The 27070-nt window shown below is 41.1% G+C and overlaps 1 protein-coding gene and 1 non-coding gene across 5 annotated transcripts in view; both read right to left on the reverse strand.

Annotated features, from left to right (window-relative positions):
• The window catches only part of SPG11 (SPG11 vesicle trafficking associated, spatacsin), a 77008-nt gene that overhangs the window by 2462 nt on the left and 47476 nt on the right, over positions 1–27070 (reverse strand). For 3 of the 4 annotated variants that reach the window (XM_067745559.1, XM_067745562.1, XM_067745550.1), the window contains exons 28-36: positions 16445–16625; positions 14060–14274; positions 12633–13386; positions 7022–7161; positions 6069–6267; positions 5510–5647; positions 3184–3317; positions 2298–2405; positions 342–510 (exon numbers count right to left, since the gene is read on the reverse strand). In XM_067745559.1, the coding sequence (XP_067601660.1) occupies positions 342–510; positions 2298–2405; positions 3184–3317; positions 5510–5647; positions 6069–6267; positions 7022–7161; positions 12633–13386; positions 14060–14274; positions 16445–16625 (2038 nt within the window). The remainder of the gene's footprint in view (positions 1–341; positions 511–2297; positions 2406–3183; positions 3318–5509; positions 5648–6068; positions 6268–7021; positions 7162–12632; positions 13387–14059; positions 14275–16444; positions 16626–27070) is intronic. The other variant, XM_067745551.1, reaches the window with a different exon arrangement.
• On the reverse strand, positions 1367–1474 carry LOC137207195 (U6 spliceosomal RNA). The gene has a single exon (XR_010934980.1). It is a non-coding gene; the product is annotated as a U6 spliceosomal RNA (small nuclear RNA).

The raw sequence follows: 27070 nt of genomic DNA on the forward strand, positions 1-27070 counted from the left end.
TCTCACTCAGGTAAAGGCTATTGGGCCAAAAGTACACACACACACTGGAGTAGGATTCACTGCCCCATCTAGTTCAATTTCTCTCTGAAACAGCAAGGCAGGCTTACACGGCATCAACATACATTGGTTCTTGACAGGTGACACCCCTGGATGCACTGGCTACAAGAGGGGTAAAATGCCTTCCAACCCCCCTTCTGTCTCCTTTCTGCCCCCTGGGGCCCCACTAAATAAATGTTAGAAGCTGAGGTGGGTATTAGTCCCATGGACTCTTGCCCTGCTTAGCCCTGAGAACCTTCCCTGGCCAGCAGCACCCTGGAGGTGCTGCTGTGACCTCTGCTCACCCCAGGGCTGAGACTCAATCAATTTCAGTTGGATGCAGGCAGCTGCCTCATGGTTCTCCCCAATCTCCCGGCACATGCTGAAACACAGGGCAATCATGTTGTGCTTCTCACTGTCCCCAGGGCGGCAGCGTTTGATGTAGTCCAGTAGGGCCGTCTTCAGGGTACCACTCTGCCCAGAAAAAAGCGGGGGATACCAAGGTCTCAGCCATGTATTGCAAGGTAAGCAGGACTGGCCTAGTCCTTTGATTCTGAAAGTTCCTCAGAAACTCCCAAGGAAAAGGAAAAGATAAGCAAAAATGAATACAAAAGTTTATACTATCCTGAGTATAAGGAAACAGGCACATCTCTGCTGGTGGGAGTGTAAATGGTAAGACCTGTCAGAGGCGAGAAGCCTTAAAAATGTACACACGTGCATTAGTCTAACGATTCCACTTCTAGGACTCTATCCCTAAAGAAGCAGGCAGAGGAAAGTGCTAAGATGGATGTAACAAGGATATTTAATAGCAAACAATTAGAAATATTCCAGATGTCCAGAATAAGATCTAAGAGAACACCATGTAGCCATTAAAACCGATGTTGACTTGAAAATTATTCATGCTTATTATTAACTGAGAAAAGCAGGCTATTTCCTATCTGCACAGCATGACAGAAGTTTGATAAAAATATGTGAACATGTATGTATATGTTTGTGAGTATATGTGCAAAGAAAGGGCCTATACCAAATTGTTAGCAGTGGCTGTCTGCAGACAGTAGCTAGACACACAGGGCTTTTTTTCGTGTTCTGTTTTCCAGGTGGCTTTTTTTAAAAAAATATGGAACGCGGGCTTCCCTGGTGGCGCAGTGGTTGAGAGTCAGCCTGCCGATGCAGGGGACACGGGTTCGTGCCCCAGTCTGGGAAGATCCCACATGCCGCGGAGCGGCTGGGCCCGTGAGCCATGGCTACTAAGCCTGCGCGTCCGGAGCCTGTGCTCCGCAACGGGAGAGGCCACAACAGCGAGAGGCCCGTGTACTGCAAAAAAAAAAAAAAAAATATGGAACGTTTCACGAATTTGCGTGTCATCCTTGCACAGGGGCCATGCTAGTTTTCTTTGTATCGTTGCAATTTTTAGTATATGTGCTGCCGAAGTGAGCACCCGTTAAGCGTCTTAACGTTGAATATTCATTACTTTTGTAATCAGAAACAAAGTTATTAAAAGAATATTTAAATGCAGGAAGAAAAATGCCTCAAAAACAGCTTTTAAAATCCTGAAGGTGTCCCTATGTCCAGGACTTGCTCCTTTCCTGAAACTAGCCCAGCATTGAGGAGAGTTTTTCTGTTTTGTCTCTTAATCCTGCTTGGCTGGGCCCAAGTTCCCAGATGTCAAAAGTGCACCTGGGTTTTTATTTATTTATTTGTTTATTGGCCTTGCCACGCAGCATGTGGGATCTTAATCTTAGTTCCCCGAAGCGCAGAGTCTTAACCACTGGACCGCCAGGGAAGTCCCATAGGTTTTTAAATCTTTAGAGGTGAAATGGGTGAAAACAATGAATCAGTCAATGAATAACTTGAAAACAGAGGCTCTGTGAGTGCGTGCCTGGTGTCACATAGTATGCTGAGGACAGACAAGCGCCCGGAGACCAAAGGCCTGGCAAGTCAGGCTTTTGCTTCCCAGCCTCCTTCCTGGTCATCATCATAAATAGCTCCACAGCTTTCTAGACCCAGACCTTGGCATTCACTTCTGAATAGCTCTCGACAACACACTTTTTCATGGTCCCCTGAAAACTCTCCACTCTAAACTGGTCTGAGCTCTGTAACCTTAAGCTACTGGTTACAGTATATGTCTTAGGGAGGCCCTTAATTCCCTCCCTCTATATCCCGGGAGTCCATCCTGATTGGAATTAATCCTGAGAAAACCTGAGACTCCCAAGTGTCAGTAGTACATGTCATACTGCAGCTCAAAAATATGGTACACCTACCGGGTCCAATTTCTTCCTCATCAGCACTTCAAAGTAGTGTTTTTTATGCAGCAAATCAAATATGTATGTCATCTCATTGTACCTTCCAATGCCAGTGAGGAGACGCACCTACAAAGGGAGAGGGAAGCTTGCATCAGCATTGCTTGGAGTTCTCTGAGCCAGACCACTACCCCAACAGTTTGGTTGCTTTCAAATACCGACCTCTGGCAGGAAGAAGGGTTAGTGGCCAGGCTGCCATACTTAACTCCTTTCCTCCTTGCCTGTCTCCCCTCCTTCCCATCCCATGTACCCAACAGGGGCCTTCTCTGGAGGATTCAGAAATGCTAGTCATTGGGAAACCACTGGCTGGCCGTCCCCTCCTCTGTTGTCTCTAAACGTGACTATCAAGTGCCGAAGTGCCACCCTCCTGGGCAGGCACTCTTCCTCTTCCCACCACTCCTCATTACAGCACCCAATGGCTTGCTCACACACTTGGGTCAGTTTCAAGCCTAGAGGATTTGGGGGGAGGTACAGGAAGCTTGAGTTGTCAGCTCATTTCAATTTTCAATTCAGATATAAGAGGCAGGTCTGAACTTTGTTTTGTGGGGGAAATAACTGCCGTCTTAGCCCTCTAGAAAAGCGAACTGCTTGGTAAGGGGGTATGACAGTCCTGGAGCATGGCAGGGATCCTCTTTGATTTCTGTTCCTTTGGAGCAATCTCTGATTTGGACAGAAATCATAACCTGGAGCAGAGGGTTGAACTGCCCAGCCAGCTACCAAGTAGGTAGTGGTATCCAGATAGGTAAATTCCCTAAGACCACATCAGCTCTGAGCTGATAGTCTCCAGCCTATCTGTTCTATCAAAGGTTTCCTCAGGATGGAGGGTGAAGGTGAGGGGGTGACTTACCACCAGTCCGTACTCCTCATTGGGGGCCAAGTGGTTGTCTGTGAGCAGCCGGGCGGCCTGCAGGACTCGGATGATGCCCTCCATGTGGCATGTCAGTGTGAAGCAGTGATGAGCCAGGATCAGCAGCTCTGTGGCTGGGTGGGTTGGGCACTGGTAAGACAGGACTTTCAACCCTGGCTAACCCCTGTCTAGCTCTGTACCTGGCAGGAGGGTCAAGGGGCCTGGTACAGCTGGGCCTGTCTGGAGAAGGCTCTCTCACCAGTCCTCTGAGATCCCTGACCTCACCAGTTCTAGCTCTGGGACGGCCCCCTGATGAAGTCAGTTCTCTCAGTGACAGCACAGGGATTAACTCTCTCCTCAGACAGTCTGCATATAGTGACAGCATTTCCCAAAGGCTCAAAAAATGAGAACAAAGAACGCTAGCTTTCTAAAGATGGAGAAACTTTCTGCAGACAAACTGATGGAGTACCTGCCAATACAAGTCCGAGGGCATTCTCTGTAGCTGAGTGGAGAGTCTTAGGGCCTAATCAAGTGCTATTTGATGCTCTGCGCTTCTACAGGCTTTCTAGATTGAGATGTGACGCACACAAATTTAAAACTACTATACACAATCACTATGAGCACAATTAAAAGGCAAACTGGGAAAAATATTTGCAATGCTGGAAGACAGAAGAGGGGTTCTCAGCCTTAATATATGCTGTGCCCTCTGGGCCTTTGCACCTGTGGGGCCCTCCCCAAACCTACTGGCTACTAATGCTTCTGGTCTTGGTTTGCACATTTCCTCCCAAAACCTTTGGGAGGAAAAAAAGGAAAGGAAAAAAAGGAAAGGAAAAAAAACCTTTGGCCCCATCAGTATGCTTACTGTGAATGACACCCCTAGTCTGTGAGCTCCAGGACTGCTGCTTAACTTGTTCACCATACCCCTGTTTTTAGAGTGCCTGGCGCACAGTCAGTACTCAGTAGATGTTGCTGAACTGGACTGAGAAGAGATACAGAAGGCTATTTTATTTATTTATGTTTTGGCCGTGCTGCACGGCTTGTGGGATCTTAGTTCCCTGACCAGGGATCGAACCCAGGCACACAGCAGTGAAATTGCCGAGTCCTAACCACTGGACCGCCAGGGAATTCCCAAAAGGCTGTTTTAAAAATAAACCTATTCAGGGCTTCCCTGGTGGCGCAGTGGTTGAGAGTCCGCCTGCTGATGCCGAGGACACGGGTTCGTGCCCCGGTCTGGGAAGATCCCACATGCCGCGGAGCGGCTGGGCCCGTGAGCCATGGCCGCTGAGCCTGTGCATCCGAAGCCTGTGCTCCGCAAAGGGAGAGGCCAGAGCAGTGAGAGGCCCGTGTACCACACAAAAAAAAATAAAATAAAATAAACGTATTCAACCTCTTAAAATCTCACGTGTTCACAAAACATCAGTAAAATGCCTTTTACGCGTCAGTCAAATTTGCAGAGTATAATGGGCTCCAGGAAATGATACTTTCACACACTGCTTAAGAGGGAATGAAAGTGAATTTTTTTTCCTGAAGTAAATTTGGCAATATATATATAAAGCCTTAAAAATGGGCATACTCCTGAATCAGGAATTTGTCTTAGGGAAATAACCATGGATGTGCACACAGATTTGCCTATAAGCATGTCTATCACAGTGTTTAAAACAGCAGAAAATTGGAAGCAATCTATAGGTCCTACAATAGGGTATATACATTTTTTAATTACATATAAGAGAAATAATATGTAACGACTAAAAATTATAAAAAATTATATAGAATAGTGTCATGGAAAGATATTAATGACAGCATATTGGTAATTATAAACAGTATACACAGTATAATGCTATTTTTGAAAAATAAAAACCTATGGACTTGCATAGAAAAAGATGAGAGGGACACATGCTACTGAATGCATACAACACTGAAGAGCGAGCAGGCTTTGAAATCACACAGACGGTTCATATGCCAGCTCTGCTGCTTAATAGTTATAAATTAATCAACTTTTCTAAAGCTTCAGTTTCCTTCTAAAATGGGGACAATAATAGCCATTTTTCAGGGTAATGTAAGAAGAAAATAAGCTAAATATGCCAAATGTTAAAAGGTTACCTTTTTGTGTGATGTTAAATTTGGGGCTGCTTTGCCATATATATTTTCTAACTTTTCTTCAATGAATTTATGGCTTTCTACTAAGAACTTACAAACAATCCTGGAGGAGTAGGGATCCAGAGAAGGAACAAGGATCCAAACTGAGTTTTGAAAAGACTTAACCTCAGAAGACTTCTTAGAGACCTGCTTGGGCCCAAAACATGTAAGAAAGTGGCCAAGAACTTACTGCAAGACAAGTCCCCATGGGGAACGGAGGAAATCTTATCCAACAACTTCATGCCTACCAAGGTGCGGTCTTGACACAGAGCAGTCAGCTGAAGAAACGTCTGGCTTTCCTCTGTTGGGGTGAACGTCTGCTTATGTCCTATACAGAAAGATGTGGAGAAAGGTGCTAGTTTTACCTTGAGAGAGATGAAAGGAAGACAAGAGCCCCAGAGCAGGAGGCCCACTCTGCCCAGGCCTGGGCACCAGGAGGTAATAGTGAAGGCGCTCCCGGGCAGCTCTCCTCTTGCTGGGGTCAAATATCTCAGGTGAGATGCCATCTTACAGGACAGCAGGAGCTCATTAGCTCAGAGAAAGGCACAGTTACTCTAAATATAATCATAAAACAATAAACAAAAAGCAATAATAACAAAATAAATGCAATGTGTTCTCCTCTTACAAGTGCAACCTGGCAACTTGAAAGGACAGCATACAAGATATATATGAGCATAACATCAAATCCTTAATGCTGGGAACTTGAGAATGTGATCTGAAAGGCTGGGGAGGCCTGAAAGGTAGGGCACCTGTTCCCTCTGATGGGGTCAGCAGCTCCCGGGTCACCTCTTCAGCCACAAGTTCAGCCACTGTGTCTGGCTCGAGGCCCTGGGTGCTGACGAAGGCTTGAGCTCGCTTGCATCGGTCAGGCTGCTGAGAGGCCAAGATTACCCGGAGAATGGCCTCACCATCCTGGGCAGCGACATCTGTGTAGGAACAGCCCAACTCCTGAGAGGAAGGCAGAGCCAATCCCAGCCATCGTTAGGAACCAGGAGAAAGCCAGCAGAAGACAGCCTTCCCTGAAATCTGATGTGGACAGACGCCATGGTTTTCTGAGCTTAAAGATCCCTCATCCTGAGCAGAAACCTTAGAAGAAGCAAACACTGTTTTCTAGCCCTTTCTAAATTGCTTTGCCAATGAGGTGAATCCAAGCAAGAGAAAGGCTTGTCTTCAGAAAACATCAGGTGACTGATCTCTCACTGAACACTGAGCTTTTCAAATGTTATGAAACCTAAGGAAGTTGAATAAAAGGCAGAGCCCCTTCTTTATTGTTCCCGTGGCAGCAAGGAAACCCTCAATTTCCAAAGAAGTCTCTGAGCCTTGTTGTCCAAGGAAGGGCTTTTAGTGCTCGGCTTGCTTTCTCTCGTGCTCTTCCACTGCACTTAGAATCTACTCTTTTTCTCCCTCAATCAGCACAAAGCCAGAACAATTCCTGGCTGCTCTGTTTCCTGTTTTACAGTCATTACATTCCATTTAATTTTATTTTAAAACTTATTTTGGGCTCTTTCCCGTATGGAAAGCTCACCACTATTCCCCAGGGATGGATTTATAAGGGCCAACATCCTGACAAGAGCTCTACTCCCAGGTCATGATTATAATCTGAAGGGCTGACCGAGGGCAATGTCCAAAATCCACCTTCACCTTCTCCCTTCCCTCCCTCTCAGAGGGAGCTCCTGTGGAGACCCAGCCCTTTGGCACGTACCTTGGCAAGTGCATAGAGACAGAGGACCTGCCGGCAATAATTCTTCCCATGGAGGCATTTGCTTGTCAGAGTTTCCAGAGTAGTCACCACTTCATCACTGGGGGGCAGTATCACAAATGACTGACTGTCCAAACTTGAAGCTGGAAGCAAATACAGGTCTGAGGGGGGCTTTAAGGGGCTTTTAAGGTCTCTCCTCAGCCCCCTATGACTCTACCTCTCTGCTCACAGCTTCCTTCACTGCACCCTGTTGACTCCCCCTGGGTCTGGGACCACTTCTAACAGGGCTCACACCCCACTTAAACTTCTTTCATTGCCGCCTTCTAGGAAATCCCCAGCCCAGGATACTTCAAAGACTCAAAGCCACCTAATGAACACTCTAGAGATCATCACCAAAGATGCCTGCCAGACTGTCCTCCACATACACTGCCTCCCAATTTCCCCTTATGTCAAATAATCACCAGGTCTACCTGACTGTATCTCCAAAACATCTCTCCAGTCACCACCTTAGTTCCAGCCTTTATCACCCTGCATCTAAGAGGTGTTACTGTCTCCTGCCGTCAGCCTCCCTTCTTCCCCAACTCCATCTTCCACACACTCAGCATTCTTCACATTCTAAAATGCAAATCACAAAAATCAAGGATCATCTGACAGATACCTTAAAGGCACAGTAAAATTAGAATCCATTCCTGCTTTTTTAAAAAAAGCTCTTAGCCTAAAATAAAACTTTCTTAATTTGAGAAAGGGTTTCCGTTAGTGGAAAAAAGTAGAAAAGAATATTTATATAACACTGTTTCTAATAGCAAAAACAAAATTGAAAAATTTTAAATGTGTATCAGTAAATCATTGTTAAAAAAATCATAGTACATGACCTGGGAAGGAAATCCAAAAAAGAGGGGATATATGTATACATATAGTCTATACTGTACAGAAAAGTGAATCAGCTAACACAATATTGTAAAGCAACCATACTCCAATTTAAAAAAATCATAGTACATTCATATAGTAGAATACCCTGCAGTTATTAAAAGAATGAGGTCAATCTATCTGTACTGACAGGGAAAAATGTTGCAGAACAATATAACTGTATTTTTGTAGAAAATAAATGTGTGTGTGTGTGCACACACGCACACACACGCACACATGTGCGAGCCCACATGTAGAAAATAATGTACGCTAAACAAGTAAAAGATGTTATTCTGGGGAATTTGGTGGGCGTGGTATTGAACGGATAAATAACTTTCACTTTTTACTTTATGCACTTCTGTATTGTGTGATTTATTATATTAAGCATGTAATACTTTTGCTTTTAAGATATTACTCTTTTAAAAATATGCTTTAAACACAAAACTATAAAAAGCAACTCAGACCATGTTATTCCCCTGCTTAAAATCCTTCATTAGAGTTTTCAGTTCTAGGTCTCTCCCACTGACCTCAATATAAAACCTGGACACAGTGCATGCAGTGCTATATGAGGACTCTGAAGAGCAAATAGTAGCAGATGGATCGAAGATAACCTGCATCACCATTTTCTCCCCTCTAGGAATCTCCAGATTGAATGCAATGCTGCCCGAAACCCAGAACCAAGCACTACAGCTCACAAAGAGAGTGGGCTCCAGGAGACGTCCTCCAGAACAGGCTCAAGAGCAGAAAGGGAACTCCCACAGCCCATTCTCTCTGGTCCTAGCTCCTAAGCAACCACTCAGCTGTGGTGCGAGGGGCTGCAGCAGCAGTTGGCAAGAGCCAAAACTCAGAGAGGGACCTTCTTTTCCAATCAGAGGTGCTCTGGTCCTAAGGGGGCAGAGTGAATCCCTGTTCCTTTTTGTATTATCCTCCTGTCAGCTGGCCCTAGATGCGGGCAGTCAGGAAAGTACATGACAGGATGGGGTAACTAAACCTCCAGCTTTGGCCAGAAGACTGAAAAGGAAAGCCTTGGGCAACCAGAAAGTACTTGGAAGAGAGATTCAGGAAAGCAACACAATCAAGTTGTTTATAAACATTAGGGCTCATTCCTAGGCTTTGCATGTATGGATCTGATCCCGACCAACATATCAAAGACTTTGAGAACTAAGTCAACAGACAGACCACTACGCAGGTTGCAGACTGACCACAGGATGGCACATACAGGATGGATCTGAACAGCACCACAAAGAATTTGAAAACTGAACTGATGTTACAACCACAGCCCACAGAAAGTACATTGGAACGTGTAGTCTGAACATAACCAGGTCAATTGCCTGCTAAAAACATATCAACATTCTTCATAGGATTTAAACAAGATGCAGCATCCCATAACACACTATTCGAAATGTCCAAGATACAACATGAAGTTATTCAGCATGCAAAAATACAAGAAGATCTCAACTCATATAAGACAAAGAAAAGACAAACGATGAAACCCAGCACTAAAATGACATAAATGTTGATTATCTGAAAAAGACTTTAAAGCAGCTATTACAAATGTTCCAACAAGCAACTATGAACGCTCTTAAAATAAACAGAAAAACAGAAAGTCTTAGCAAAGAAATAAATGGTATAAAGAAGAATAAAATGGAAGTTGTAGAACTGAAATTTTAAAATCACAGAAATTAAAAAAAAATCTTAATAGCAGAATGGAAGTGCCAGAGGAAAGAGTCAGTGAAACTGAAGATAGAAAAATAGAAATTATCCGATCTGAACAAAGCTTCAGGGACTTGTGAAACAATAACTTTTGTTTTTGTTTCATTGGAGTCATTGGAGTCCCGTAAGGAGAGGAGTAAGAGTATGGTGCTGGAAAAATATTTGAAAAAAATGATGTCTGAAAACTACCTAAACTTGATAAAGCTACATATTTAAGAAACTCAGTGAACCCCAAATAGCATAAGCCCCCCAAAATACATGTCCAGTCATGCTATAACCAAACTGCTGAAGACAAAAGACAGGAAAAAAATCTTGAAAGCAACAAGAGAAAAATGCATTATCTACAGGGGAACAGTGATTCGAATGACTGCAGGTTATTCATCAAATACCACAGAAGTCGAAAGGAAGTGGCAGAACGTTTTTTTTGTTTGTTTTTTTGGCGGTAGGCGGGCCTCTCACTGTTGTGGCCTCTCCCGCTGCGAAGCACAGGCTCCGGACGTGCAGGCCCAGAAGCCATGGCTCACGGGCCCAGCCGCTCCGCGGCATGTGGGATCTTCCCGGACCGGGGCACGAACCCGTGTCCCCTGCATTGGCAGGCGGACTCTCAACCACTGCGCCACTAGGGAAGCCCGGCAGAACATTTTTAAGTGTGGAAAGAAAATAATAAATGTTCTATATCCAGCAAAAATCATCCTTCAGGAATGAAGGTGCAATAGAGACATTCTCAGATGAAGTAAAACTAAGAGAATCTGTTTCCAGCAGACAACTCTGAAAGAATTACTAAAGGAAGTCCTTCACACAGAAGGAAAAAGGAACTAGAAGGAAACTTGGAACATCAGGAATGAAGGAAGAGCAACAAAAATTGTAAATATCTGAGTAAATATAATAAACTACTCTCTTCTTGAGTTTGTTAAAATATATTTTTCGGTTGAAAACAAAAAATCTAGCATTGTTTGATGAGATTTTCAGTGTATGTAGGTGTAATATAATAAGGCAACTAACACATAAAGGGAGAGAAGTAAAGTAACCTACATGATGGTAAGGTTTCTACCCTTAAAATATAATTTTAAGTAGACTGTGAAAAGTTACAAATGTATAATGTAACCCATAAAGCAACCAATTAAAAAATTGATGCAAAGCTATACAGTCAAAATCACAAATTAAAATGGATGACTAAAAAATGTGCAAATAACCCAAAGGTAAGAAAAGGTTTCCTCAAAAACCACAAACTACCAAAACTCACCTGAGATGAAAAAGATAACCTGATTAGTCATATAACTATGAAATAAATTTGTAGTTAAAAATCTTCCAGGGCTTCCCTGGTGACGCAGTGGTTAAGAATCCGCCTGCCAATGCAGGGGACATAGATTCAAGCCCTGGTCTGGGAAGATCCCACATGCCGCGGAGCAACTAAGCCGGTGTGCCACAACTACTGAGCCTGCGCTCTAGAGCCCGCGTGCCACAACTACTGAAGCCTGTGAGCCCAGAGCCTGTGCTCTGTAACAAGAGAAGCCACCACAATGAGAAGCCTGCACATGCAATGAAGAGTAGATCCCATTCACCCCAACTAGAGAAAGCCCGCGTGCAGCAACGAAGACCCAACACAGCCAAAAGTAAATAAATAAAAATAAAAAAAAAATCTTCCAAAACAAAAATCTCCAGGTTTAGATGGTTTTACTGGTAAATTCTACTGAACATTTAAAGAAGAAATAACACCAATTCCATGTAATGTTTTCCAGAAACGCATTAAACTAGCATTACCCTGATGCAAAAACCAAAGATGGTATTAAAAAAAAAAGTACAGCTCAGTATTCTTCATAAACATAAATGTAAGAATTCTCAACAAAATAGCAAGTTGATTCCAGTAATATATCAAAAAGAATAATGCACCATAACCAAGTGAGGTTTTTCCTGGGAATACAAAAAAGCTGGTTCAATATTTTAAAAGATCAATTAATGTAATCTACTGTATTACTAGTCTAAACAAGAAAAAAAAACCAAACACGATCATATCAATGGATGCAGAAAAAATTCAACATTGATCCATGATAAAAACTCTCAGCAAATAGGGAACTTCCCTAACATGACAAAGGGTGTCTTCAAAAAACCTACAGCTAATATCACACTTAATGATGAAAGACTGAATGCTTCCTCCCTAAGGTCAGTAACAAGGCAAGGATGTCCACTCTCACCACCCCTATCCAACATCATGCCGGGAGTCCTTGCTAGAGCAGTAAAGCAAGAAAAATAAATAAGGCAAATAGATTGGAAAGGAGGAAAAAGAACTGCCTCTATTCACAGATATGATTATCTCCATAGAAAATCCCAAGGAATCTATAAGAAAACTCCTAGGATAAGTGAGTTTAGCAAGATCACAGGATTAAAGGTTAACATAAAAAATCAATTATATTTCTATATGTGATCATGTACAATTGGAAACATGATTATTTACATAGGATAAATTTCAGTGAACTAGCCACAAGTCAGACAGATTCCCTCTAACTTTGCTACTTAGCTAGTTAAAAGACCTAGGTGGGACTTCCCTGGTGGTCCAGTGGCTATGACTCTGCACTCCCAATGCAGAGGGCCCGGGTTCGATCCCTGGTCAGGGAACTAGATCCCACATGCTGCAACTAAGAGTTCGCATGCCACAACTAACGATTCTGCATGCCACATCTAAAGGATCCCGCATACTGCAACTAAAGATCCCACATGCCACAATTAAAGATCTCGCATGCTGCAACGAAGATCCTGCGTGCCACAACTAAGACCAATGCAGCCAAATAAATAAATAAATAGATAAATAAGTGTGATAAACTGGAGCTCTAGGTTAAAAAAAAAAGACATAGGTGTTCCTACTTCATTGACTACTTAACTAGTTTATGAATTACCCTTAACTTAGTGTAACTGGTGTGCCAAAAGGGACCCTTTCTTCCTGGAGAGAATGCCAACAGCACCTCACAGGACTCAGGGCAGTTTGATCTCCTTCACTTACTGCTTTGGACTTTCCTTAGAGGAACGCCAGGTTCTTCTTCTTCCTCAAACAGCTCAGGACTTTGTAAGAGAGCATGGATGTCCGGGTGCAGGTCATCCACACTAGCTTCCCCTGAAGCTAGTGCTCTGCAGTGCAACACCAAGGCAACATCTTGGTTATAGAAATGAAAATATCGGCATACTCTACTTGCTTCATGCACACAGCCATCATCCAATAGGCGCCCGATCAAAAAGTTTAGGGACTCCTGCTCCTTCCAGTTCAGTTTGTTCTCACAAGTGTCTTTGGATGGAAGGCCATTCAATTCTAAGTATTTTGATGTGTTCAGAGCAGCCAACTTAGAGAATGAAAACTCACTGGCTAAGCTTTCAAAGGAAAGTTCACCACTAGTTGAAATCTGTTGAGAACATCCGGGGGCTATTTCCTCCTGGCTTCCCCTGAGGGTGTGCTGGGTGATGCGGCAGAGCCAGATCTGCTTCTCTAGCTCCTCCAGCTCCTTCAAAGGCACCAGGTCCTCCTGGGCAAGCCAGTGTCCTGCCAGAGTGAGGAGCAGATGGCGCTCCTCAGTGCTGCTTGGTCCCTCCTCAGCTGGGCACTCACATGCCGTAAGAGCCTGGGCTGAGAAAAAGGAAGAAGCTGCTTTGCTTGAAATGGAATTTTTCTTAAAATTCTCATGACATTTTTTCCAGAAGTCAATTCTTGCTTGTTTCAGGGACCACTGGTCAATGTGTTTTAAGGTCTGCATTTCCTGTGTTATCTGTGAAATTGAACACAGCAATTTTTAGCCTTTCCTGGATAAAGAAATATAAATGCTAATGCTCCCTCGGTATACCATACTTGTTAAAACCCAAATCAAGTTAGAGAACATGGGACTTGGCTACAGATGATCCTGGATATTTTATCTGGAAAGTTAAGGTATGAAAAACAAATCTAAATTTATCTAATTGAATGAGGTTCAAGAGGAAGCCACCTTATATTTAATTCTATTCAAAGTAAAATAGTTGTAGCATGTCCTGTAAGCTAACCTTATATTAAAGCAAACACTCCTCAAAAATGGGCATTCTAGGCTCATCCATTTCTGAAAGTAATGTCTGTGTCAAAAGTGAAAAAGTAGGGCTTCCCTGGTGGCGCAGTGGTTGAGAGTCCGCCTGCCGATGCAGGGGACATGGGTTCGTGCCCCGGTCCGGGAAGATCCCACATGCCACGGAGCGGCTGGGCCCGTGAGCCATGGCCGCTGAGCCTGCGCGTCCGGAGCCTGTGCTCCGCAACGGGAGAGGCCACGGCAGTGAGAGGCCCGCGTACCACACACAAAAAAAAAAAAAAAAAAGTGAAAAGTATCATCACTGGTAAATCACATACATCATTTAGTTCTCTGTTTAATACTGGTTCACAAAGCTAAGATTTTAAATAACTTAAAAGACTAATCATACCTCTTCAATAATCAAGTTGTCCACAGGTAGCTCAGCTAGTTCTGCTACCCTTCTGGCCAAAGCAAAGTATCCATCTGTCTCCAGTTTTTCTAAAATTGATCTACATTCATGCTGAAAATTCTCAAGGCTGTAGCTGGTAATAATTACACGATTAATGGCTATGGATGTATCCTTCAAAATTTGGCTAAGGACACACAGCTTCTTCACATCTGGACCTGTGCCAAAGAGAAGCAGATATAAGCATTTAATCAGTAAAATACTGCTATGGCATTTCAAGAGTAACTAAATATGAGGGGAGAATATTTATATTTAACATAATAATGTAGTTAAAGGGAAAATAAAAACCTATTTTTCTACTCTGGTTGGCTGACAGAGGAAGCCAAAGGCAGCTCCTATATAGTAAGAACTATTAAGATTAGCACATGGACTCCATCTATCAATCTGGCTTTATATACCAGGCAGAAGTTGGTGGCCTGCTATGTAGTAGCGACTCAGTTAACCTTGGGAAGATTTGGCCATTCATTCAGGTTAGTTCCATCTTTTTCCAGATTTTCCTCCTACCTTGAACAAATTTGTTTTTATAATTGTTCACTCATTCATTCACTGCAGGCAGCATGTGGATCAAGACACAGAACTTCTAGGACAGCTGAAACTGCAGGTGGTCAACAGCCAAAGCTCTCCTGTGGTACACTGTCTTCAGAATGGAGCACCACCTGCTCCTCCAGATATCTATCTAACTTAACCCAGGGAGACCCAGCTAAGCACTTCCTGATGTCCCCAGGAAAGTCTCTTTTAAAAAAAGAGAGACTCTTTTTTTAATCAAAGTATAATATAAGTGACTTACAATATTATATCAGTTTCAGGTGTACAGCATAGTGATTTGATATTTTTGAACATTACAAAATGATCACCATGATACATCTAGTTACTGTCACCATACAAAGTTATTACAATTTTATTGACTATATTCCCTATGCTGTACATTACATCCTTGTGACTTACTTATTTTATAACTGGGAGTTTGTACCTCTCAATCCCCTTCACTTATTTTGCCCATCCCCTCACCCTCCTCCTCTCTGGCAACCACCAGTTTGTTCCTGGTATCTATGAGTTTGTTTCTGTTTGTTCATTCGCTCTTTAGATTATACATATAAGTGAAATCAAACAAATTCTTACCCTTAGTAACATTAGGAATTCTCTGCCAATAATTTATGTGGCTGGGTTTGCTCCCACTCCCAAATATAGTATGCATAGAGCCTACGTGTGCCCTACCATGAAGGAGGGGCATGAAAAACATTCTATAGGAGCCTGCTCCCAATGCCACCTGCTGAGCTGTGGTCTGATTTAGGTAGTTCCAGGGACAGTGAGACACCTTGCACAATAACCACCAGTACGAGCATGCTGGGTTTCTTTGCAGGTATAATATAAAACATAAGTCTTTTAAAAAACCTTTCTTTTCTCTAAGCACATACATGATATACAAATATTCTATAAAAACAGAAATAATTTAATTACGTGAATAAAAGCATTATAGTAATGGTTAACAATGTAGACAATCCTTGTAATTTTTTAAGGATAGGGTTAACTCCGGCAAGAAAACAGAAAATTTATTTCTTAATTAAAGTTACTAAAGAGCAATGAAAGTATCTTATATTAAAAGGACCTACTGTTTGGCCTATGTAGTAACTGACAGTAGCTTATATACACTGCATTTTGGAAACACCCCCCTTCCCTTCTAGTCATCAGCCCCACAGCCCACAACACGGGCATGAAGCCCAGGCATTCTGCGCCTGTTCTGTGCAAATGTGAGCTTTCCAGTTGAACATCTGTGAGTTTAAATGTGATAAAATAACCCTGGTAGTGAAAAATACCAGAATCCAGCGTAAAAGAACAACATTATCACTCAACAAAAACTTGAAATCATCAAACAAGTAGAAAAGAGGGTAAGGCAATATTGGTTTCATTCAATCAGCAACAAGCTTAGAGACTGCCAATGTCTGGAGGAATCTGCAAAAAAATCGACACAATTTGTCTCTTAAAACCTTCAAAATGAATTAGGCATTCCTGAAACAAGTCTGTGACCTTGAGCAACGATGACATGTTAAGGTTACTTGTCAAAGAAAACAATAATAGTGACAGGGTATTATAGAGGTTAGCCAGGGGAAATTTGGCTATTTGCTTAGAATTAGTAGATAGTTGTATTACTTGTTTTATATCCTGTTGTGCTGTTTTAAATGCTTTAACCATGACTGAAGTTTCCTGTAACCTCTTCTTCACACCCCGTTCTGGACTGTAATGTCTTATATCCTATGCATTTTAATTTCCTGAATGCCCTTCTAAAATATTTTCAGGATTAAGTAAGCTAACGTCCTAACAGCAACTTACCTGTAAGTATTGTCTTACCATCAGAGAAGAGATGCTCTCTTCCAACAAACAGCTGTAAAAGCTTCCCCAGCTCATACTGGGTCCTACACTGCTGCAGCATAAGCTTCAAAAGAAAATACACATGCTCCTTCAGCCATGGGGCAGGAATGATAGCGTGGACCCTTGTGGCAGCCGTTTCAAGCTATGAAAAAAAAAGGGTCAGGAAAGTGGTTTCTCAGGAACAGCAAATCAAAACCTCTGAACTTGGGAATGTCTAAGAAAGCCAAGGTACCATCAAAGGCATCTCCTATCACAAAGGAGGATGCTCATTCAGGTCCTTTTCAAACAGCAGTAATTTGGATTGCAGCTCAGAGGAGTAGCAAAAAAAAGCCCTCTCTGGCAGCTTTGTAGTTTTTCTCTTTGTGGGAAATCCTGTTGTAGAGAGCTGTGTGTGTGAAAGTCAAAAATGGGAAAGAGACCTAAAGACTGAATGGAGTGAAGCAATGCAAATACTGCCAAGTTAGTGACTGCCAAAGTAACAGTCCTGTGAGTGGCTGTGAAATTAACCAGACATGTTTCACTTAGCAGCTTCTTTAGAGAGGGGTCTAGTCCCGCCCTGAGTCCAGAAGATTTGAAATTCACATATGAAGACCTCTTAAAAAGACTTGCTTGGGCTTCCCTGGTGGCGCAGTGGTTGAGAGTCCGCCTGCCAATGCAGGGGACACGGGTTCGTGCCCCGGTCCAGGAAGATCCCACATGCTGTAGAGCGGCTGGGCCCATGAGCCATGGCCGCTGAGCCTGCGCATCCGGAGCCTGTGCTCCGCAACGGGAGAGGCCACAGCAGTGAGAGGCCCGCATAATGCAAAAAAACAAAAAAAACAAAAAGACTTGCTTAACATTGCTGAGCTGGTTCTATTAGTTTGCTTGTAGTTTATACTATCATTAGAGAAGGATCTCAATTAGTAAGCCTGAACTTTTGTCATTTCAATCAAATGCTAAAAATATTAATAGGAAGATGACCCCAAGAAGCAGCCATATTAAGCTTGAATCAGAGCATTAGTTCTTTTTTAAAAAAAATTACTTAATTAATTTATTTTTGGCTGCTTTGAGTCTTCGTTGCTACATGCAGGCTTTCTCTAGTTGCGGCGAGCGGGGGCTACTCTTCATTGTGGTGCACGAGCTTCTCATTGTGGTGGCTTCTCTTATTGTGGAGCACGGGCTCTAGAGTGCAAGCTCAGTAGTTGTGGCGCACGGCATGTGGGATCTTCCTGGACCAGGGCTCGAACCCGGTCCCCTGCATTGGCAGGTGGATTCCTAACCACTGTGCCACCAGGGAAGCCCTCAGAGCATTAGTTCTTAGTCTTTATTTACTTGTTTCCCTACCTCTATTGCTCTAAGAAGAGGGTCTATGTCAGACAGACGATGGAACTGGTTAAAGTAAAAAATATATGGAAGTAAAGAGCTCAGGTAACAATGGAGCAGCTGCACTGCCCCTTGGTTGGGGACTGCAGCAGGGGCAGACAAGCAAGAATAAGAAGAGACCTGGAAGGACCTAAATGTAAAATGCAAAACTATAAAACTCCTAGGAGATAACATGGGAGGAAACTTAGGTGACCTTGGGTACGGTGATGCCTTTTTTAGATAAAATACCAAAGGAAGAATTCATGAAGGAAATAACTGATAAGCTGGACTTCATTAAAAATAAAAACTGCCCTACAAAAGACAATGTCAAGAGAATCAGATGACAAGCCACAGACTGGGAGAAAATATTTGCAAAATGTACATCTGATAAAGGACTGTTATCCAAAACATACAAAGAACTCTTAAAACTAAACAATAAGATGACGAACAGCACTATTAAAAAAATAGGCCGAAGAGCTTAATAGATACCTGACCAAAGAACATATACAGATGGCAAATAAGCATATGAGAAGAAGATCCATACCATATGTCATCAGGGAAATGCAAATGAAAACAATGACATATCACAACACACCTATTAGAATGGCCAAAATCTGGAAGTCTGACAACACCAAAGGTTAGCAAGGATATGGAGACACAGGAACTCTCATTCACTGCTGGTGGGAATGCAAAACAGTACAGCCATTTTGGCAGACAGTTTGGTGGTCTCTTCCAAAACTAACATACTCTCACCATATGATTGAGTACTCCTTGGTATTGATATTTACCCAAATGAGTTGAAAACTTACGTCCACAGAAAAACCTGCACACGGATGTCTAGAGCAGCTTTATTCATAATTGCCAAAACTTGGAAGCAACCAAGATGTCCTGCAGTAGCTGAATGGATAAATAGACTGGTATATCCAGACAATGTAGTATTATTCAGCACTAAAAAGAAATGAGCTATCAAGCTATGAAAAAGACATGAAAGAAACTTAAATGCAGGGTGTGGAGTCAAGACGGTGGAGTAGGAGGACGCAGAGTTCATGTCTCCTCATATCTAGGGCACCAGTCAGGCGCTGGTGAGGGACCTTGGACACCTAAGGGGACGGGAGGAATCCCTGTGTGACCAGGGTCTTGGTTCCCAGGCCAGGGGTCAGGCCTGAGCTCCTGTGGTGGGAGTGCTGAGTCCAAACCACTGGACTAACAGAGAACCTCAGACCACAGGGAATATTAATCAGTGTGAGCTCTCCCATTGGTCCTCATCTCAGCACCAAGACCCAGCTCCACCCAACTGCCTAAAAACTCCAGTGCTGGACACCTCAGGCCAAACAACCAGTAAGACAGGAACACAGCCCCACCCGTCAAAAAAAATGAGATGACAAAAAAATATGGTACAGATGAAGAAGCAAGGTAAAAACCTATAAGACCAAATAAATGAAAAGGAAATCGGCAACCTACCTGAAAAAGAATTCAGAGTACTGACAGTAAAGATGATCCAAAATCTTGTAAATAGAATGGAGGCACAGATCGAAACAATACAAGAAATGTTTAACAAGGGCCTAGAAGAACTAAAGAACAAACAAACAGTGATGAGCAACACAATAACTGAAATGAAAACTACACTAGAAGGAATCAATAACAGAACGACTGAAGGAGAAGAACAAATAAGTGAGCTGGACGATAGAATGGTAAAAATAACAGCCAAGGAGCAGAATAAAGAAAAAAGAATGAAAAGAAATAAGGACAGTCTCAGAGACCTCTGGGACAACATTAGATGCACCAACATTTGAATTATAGGGGTCCCAGAAGAAGAAGAGAAAGAGAAAGGGTCTGAGAAAATATTTGAAGAGATTATAGTCGAAAAATCCCCTAACATGGGAAAGGAAATAGTCAAGCAAGTCCAGGAAGCACAGAGAGTCCCATACAGGATAAATCCAAGGAGAAACATGCCGAGACACACATTAATCAAACTAACAAAAATTAAATTCAAAGAAAACATACTAAAAGCAACAAGGGAAAAGCAACAAATAACCTACAACGGAATCCCCATAAGGTTAACAGCTAATTTTTCAGCAGAAACTCTGCAGGCCAGAAGGGAGTGGCAGGATACTTAAAGTGATGAAAGGGAAAAACCTACAACCAAGATTACTCTACCCAGCAAGGATCTCATTCAGATTCAGCAGAGAAATCAAAAGCTTTACAGACAAGCAAAAGCTAAGAGAATTCAGCTCCACCAAACCACCTTTACAACAAATGCTAAAGGAACTTCTCCAGGTGGGAAACACAAGAGAAAAAAAGACCCACAAAAACAAACCCAAAACAATTAAGAAAACAGGAACATACACATTGATAATTACCTTGAATGTAAATGGATCAAATGCTCCAACCAAAAGACACAAACTGGCTGAATGGATACAAACACAAGACCCATATATATGCTGTCTACAAGAGATCACTTCAGACCTAGAGACACATACAGACTGAATGTGAGGGGATGGAAAAAGATATTCAATGCAAATGGAAATCAAAAAAAAGCTGGAGTAGCAATGCTCATATCAGATAAAATAGACTTTAAAATAAAGACTGTTACAAGAGACAAGGAAGATCACTACATAATGATCAAGGGATCAATCCAAGAAGAAGATATAACAATTATAAATAGTTATGCACCCAACATAGGAGCACCTCAATACATAAAGCAAATGCTAACAACCATAAAAGGGGAAATCCACAGTAACACAATAATAGTGGGGGACTTTAACATTCCACATACACCAATGGAGAGATCATCCAGATAGAAAATAAATAAGGATACACAGCTTTAAATGACACAGTAGACCAGATAGACTTAATTGATATTTATAGGACATTCCACTAGAAAGTGGAAGAATACACTTTCTTCTCAACAGCACACGGAACATATTCCAGGATAGAGCACATCTTGGGTCACAAATCAAGCCTCAGTAAATTTAAGAAAGTTGAAATCGTATCAAGCATCTTTTTCAACCACAACACTACGAGATTAGAAATCAATTATAGGCAGGACTTCCCTGATGGTCCAGCGGTTAATAATCTGCCTTCCAATGCAGCGGACGCAAGTTCAATCCCTGGTCAGGGAACTAAGATCCCATATGCCACAGGGCAACTAAGCCAGTGCACCACAACTACTGAGCCCACGTGCTCTAGAGCCCCTGTGCCACAACTAGAGACCCCACATGTCACAACTACTGAGCCCATACGCTCTGGATCCTGCACACAACAACTAGAAAGCCTGTGTGCTCTGGAGCTGGTGCAACACAACTAGAGAGCCCGTGCACCACAACTACTGGGCCTGCGTGCTCTGGAGCCCATGCGCCACAACTAGAGAGCCTGCACACCACAACTAGAGAGCCCACACACTGCAATAAAGAGCCTGCACGCTGCACCTAAGACCCGATGCAGCCAAATACATAAATAAATATTTTAAAAAAAGAAATCAATTACAGGGAAAAAAACTATAAAAAACACAAACACACAAACACATGGAGGCTAAACAATACACTACTAAATAACCAAGAGATCACTGAAGAAATCAAAGAGGAAATAAAAAAATACATAGAAACAAATGACAATGAAAACACAACAACCCAAAACCTACTGGATGCAGCAAAAGCAGTTCTAAAAGGGAAGTTTATAGCAATTCAATCTCACCTCAAGAAACAAGAAAAATCTCAAATAAACAATCTAACCTTACACCTAAAGCAACTGCAGAAAGAAGAACAAAAAAACCCCTAGAGTTAGTAGAAGGAAAGAAATCATAAAGATCAGAGCAGAAATAAATGCAATAGAAACAAAACAATAGCAAAGATCAATAAAACTAAAAGTTGGTTCTTTGAGAAGATAAACAAAATTGATAAACCTTAAGCCAGACTCATCAAGAAAAAAAGGGAGGGACTTCCCTGGTGGTGCAGTGGTTAAGACTCCACGTTCCCAATGCAGGGGGCCCGGCTTCGATCCCTGGTCAGGGAACTAGATCCCACATGCATGCTGCAACCAAGAGTTTGCATGCGACAACTAAGGAGCTGGTGAGCTGCAACTAAGGAGCCCATGAGCTGCAACAAAGGAGCCCATGTGCTGCAACCATGGAGCTGGTGAGCCATAACTAAGGAGCCCTCAAGCAGCAACTAAGGAGCCCACATGCTACAACTAAGGAGCCCACCAGCTGCAACTAAGACCCAGTGCAACCAAATAAAAAAATATTTTAAAAAAAGAGAGAGGATTCAAATCAGTAAAATTAGAAATGAAAAAAGGAGAAATTACAACTGACACTGCAGAAGTATGGATCATAAGAGACTACTTACTACAAGCAACTATATGCCAATAAAATGGACAACCTGGAAGAAATGGACAAATTCTTAGAAAGGTATAACCTTCCAAGACTGAACCAGGAAGAAATAGAAACTATGAACAGACCAATCACAAGTAATGAAATTGAAACTGTGATTAAAACTGTTCCAACAAACAAAAGTCCAGGACCAGATGGCTTCACAGATGAATTCTATCAAACATTTAGAGAAGAGCTAACACCCATCCTTCTCAAACTCTTCCAAAAAATTGCGGATGAAGGAACACTCCCAAACTCATCTATGAGGCCACCATCACCCTGTTACCAAAACCAGACAAAGATACTACAAAAAAAGAAAATTACAGACCAGTAACACTGATGAATACAAATGCAAAAATCCTCAACAAAATACTAGCAAACAGAATCCAACAACACATTAAAAGGATCATACACCATGATCAAGTGGGATTTATCCCAGGGATGCAAGGAGTCTTTAATATACATAAATCAATCAATGTGATAAACTATACTAACAGCTTGAAGAATAAAAACCATATGATCAACTCAGTAGATGCAGAAAAAGCTTTTGACAAAATTCAACACCCATTTATGATAAAAACTCTCCAGAAAGTTGGCATAGAGGGAACCTACCTCAACATAATAAAGGCCATATATGACAAACCCACAGCAAACATCATTCTCAATGGTGAAAAACTGAAAGCATTTCCTCTAAGATCAGGAACAACACAAGGATGTCCACTCTCACCACTATTATACAACATAGTTTTGGAAGTCCTAGCCATGGCAATCACAGAAGAAAAAGAAATACAAATTGGAAAAGAAGTAAAACTGTCACTGTTTGCAGATGACATGATACTATACATGGAGAATCCTACAGATGCCACCAGAAAACTACTAGAGCTAATCAATGAATTTGGTAAAGTTGCAGGATACAAAATTAACGCATGGAAATCTCTTGCATTCCTATATGCTAATGATGAAAAAATCTGAAAGAGAAATTAAGGAAACACTCCCATTTACCACTGCAACAAAAAGAATAAAATACCTAGGAATAACGCTATCTAGGGAGACAAAAGACCTGTATGCAGAAAACTATAAGACACTGATGAAAGAAATTAAAGATGATACAAACAGATGGAGAGATATACCATGTTCTTGGATTGGAAGAATCAATATTGTGAAAATGACTATACTACCCAAAGCAATCTACAAATTCAATGCAATCCCTATCAAATTACCAATGGCATTTTTTATGGAACTAGAACAAAAAATCTTAAAATTTGTATGGAGACACAAAAGACCCCGAATAGCCAAAGTGGTCTTGAGGGAAAATAACGAAGCTGGAGAAATCAGGCTCCCTGACTTCAGACTATACTACAAAACTATAGTAATCAAGACACTATGATACTGGCACAAAAACAGAAATATAGATCAATGGTACAGGATAGAAAGCCTGGAGATAAACCCACGTACCTATGGTCACCTAATCTATGACAAAGGAGGCAGAATATACAGTGGAGAAAAGACAGTTTCTTCAATAAGTGGTACTGGGAAAACTGGACAGCTACATGTAAAACAATGAAATTAGAACACTACCTAACACCATACACAAAAATAAACTCAAAATGGATTAAAGGCCTAAATGTAATACTGGATATTATAAAACTCTTAGAGGATAACATAGAAAAACACTCTTTGGCATAAATCACAGCAAGATCTTTTTTGACTCACCTCCTAGAGAAATGGAAATAAAAAGAAAAATAAACAAATGGGACCTAATGAAACTTAAAAGCTTCTGCACAGCAAAGGAAACCATAAACAAGACGAAAAGGCAACCCTCAAAATGGGAGAAAATATTTGCAAATGAAGCAACTGACAAAGGATTAATCTCCAAAATATTAAGCTCATGCAGCTCAATATCAAAACAACAAACCCAATCAAAAAATGGGCAGAAAAAAAAAAAGTGGGCAGAAGACCTAAACAGACATTTCTTCAAAGAACACATACAGATGGCCAAGAGGCATATGAAAAGATGCTCAACATCACTAATTATCAGAGAAATGCAAATCAAAACTACAATGAGGTATCACCTCCCAATCAGAATGGCCATCATCAAAAAATCTACAAACAATAAATGCTGGAGAGGGTGTGGAGAAAAGGGAACCCTCTTGCACTGCTGATGGGAATGTAAATTGATACAGCCACTATGGAGAACTGTATGGAGTTTCCTTAAAAGACTGAACTTAGAACTACCATTTTTTAGCAATAAAGTGTTTTTAAATTAAGGTATGTATATATATATTTTTAGACATAATACTATTGCACCCTTAACAGACTACAGTATAGTGTAAACATAACTTTTATATGCACTGGGAAACCAAAAAGTCCATGTTACTCACTTTATTGTGATATTCACTTTAGTGCGGTTGTCTGGAACTGAACCTGCAATATCTCAAAGGTATGCCGGTACTCTGCTTACAATAATGGACAGAATAACCTGACAGGAGACAAGTAAGGAAAGAGAGGACTTCACACAATAAACCAACTAGATCTAACAGACATACACAGAACACTCTACCCAACAACAATAAAAAACACATCCTTCTCGAGTTCACATGGCATATTTTCCAGGATAGAACATATGTTAACTCCAATTAAGTCTCATAGATTTTAAAATACAGATATCATATGAAGTATCTTCTCTGACTACAATGAGATGATGTTAGAAGTCAGTAACAAAAGGAAAACTGGAAAACTGACAAAATTGTGGAAATTAAACAACACATTTTTAAAGAAGACTCAAATTACTAAATCAGAAATGAAAGTGGGGACATTACTACCTATTCTACAGAAATCAAAAGGATTATAAGAGAGTACTATGAACAACTGTATGCCAAAAAGCTGGATGATCTAGATGAAATGGACAGATCCCTTGAAACACAAAACCTACCAAGACTAAATCACAAAGAAATAGATATCTGAATAGACCAAATCTCCTAGTAAGGAGATTTAATCAGTAGTCAAAAATCTCCCAACCAAAAAAGCAAAACAAAACCAAAACCAATTCCTAACAAAGAAAAGCCATGGACCTGATGGGTTTACTGATGAATTCTACCAAACATTTAAAAAACTAATACCAATCTTTCTCAAACTTTTCCAAAAAACTGGAGAGGAGAGAACACTTCCCTACTTATTCTGTGAAACCAGCATAATCTTGATACCAAAGACAGATAAAGACACTACAAGAAAACTACAGACCAATATCCCTTATGAACGCTGATGCAAAAATCCTCAACACAAGACTCGCAATCTGAATTCAGCAGCGTATTAAAAGGATTATATACCATAACCAAATGGGATTTATTCCTGGAATGCAAGAATGGTTCAACATACAAAATTCAATGTATATGTCACAGTTTTCTTCAACAGAATGAAGAAAAAAATAACCCCACATGATCATCTTAATTGATGCAGAAAAAGTATGTGACAAAATTAAACACCACCGCATGATAAAAAAAAAAACACTCAACAAACTAGGAATAGAAGGAAACTACCTCCACATAATAAAAGCCTTATGTGAAAAACCCACAACAAACATCATACTCAGTGGTGCAAGACTGAGAGCATTCCTCTAAGATCAGGAACAAGGCAAAGATGCCTGCTTTCACCACTTCTATTCAACACAGTTCTGTAAGTTCTAGCCAGCGTGCTTAGGCAAGAAAAAGAAATAAAACGCATCCAAGTTGGAAAGGAATAAAATGATCTCTGTTTGCAGGTATGATCTTATATAGAAAACCCTAAAGATTCCACCATAAAACTTAAGGGTAAATGAATTGAGCAAAGTAGCAGGATACAAAGTCAACACACAAAAATCAGTTGCATTGCTATACACAAACAATGAGCAATCTGAAAAGGAAATTATAAAATGTTTCCATTTCCAACAGCATCAAAAAGAATAGGACTTCCCTGGAGGTACAGTGTTTAAGACTCTGTGCTTCCACTGCAGGGGATGGGGGTTCAATCCCTGGTCAGGGAGCTAGGATGCCACATGCCACATGGTGCAGTCAAAAAAAAAAAAAAAAAGAATAAAGTACTTAGGAATTAACTTAACCAATGAGGTAAAAGACTTGTACAATGAAAACTACAAAACACCACTGAAAGAAACTAAAGACATAAGTAAATGGAAACACATTCCATGTTTATGAATTGGAAGTCTTACTATAGTTAAAATCTCATTACTATCCCAAAAATCTACAGATTCAATGCAATCCCTATGACATTTTGTTTTTACAGAAAATTCTAAAATCATATGGAATCTCAAGGGACCCCAAATAGCCAAAACAATCTTGAAAAAAACTAAAAAAACTAGAGGACTCACTCTTCCTGATTTCAAAACTTACTACAAAGCTACTACAGTAATCAAAATAGCCAATGAAGACAGACATATAGACCAATGGCTAAGAAAAGAAAGCCCAGAAATAAACCCTCATATACATGGTCAAATGATATTTGACAAGGGTGCCAAGACCATTCAATAAGGAAAGAACAGTCTTTTCAACAAATGGTGCTGGGAAAACTGGATATCCACATGCAAAAAAATGAAGTTGGACCCTTACCTAACAACCTACACAAAAATTAACTCAAAATGGACCAAGGACCTAAATATGTAAGACCTAAAACAATATAACTCTTAGAAGAAAACACAGGACAAGAGCTTCACAACACTGGATTTGGCAATAATTTCTTGGCTAGGATACCACAGGCACAGGTAGCAAAAAAAAAATATGCAAATTGGACTTCATGAAAATTTAAACAATTTTGTGCATCAAAGGACACCATCAACAGAGTAAAAAGGCAACCCACAGAATGGGAGGAAATATTTACAAATCATATGTATG

This window comes from Pseudorca crassidens, chromosome 1 (genome assembly GCF_039906515.1).
Source record: "Pseudorca crassidens isolate mPseCra1 chromosome 1, mPseCra1.hap1, whole genome shotgun sequence".
In the NCBI taxonomy this organism is placed as follows: domain Eukaryota; kingdom Metazoa; phylum Chordata; class Mammalia; order Artiodactyla; family Delphinidae; genus Pseudorca; species Pseudorca crassidens.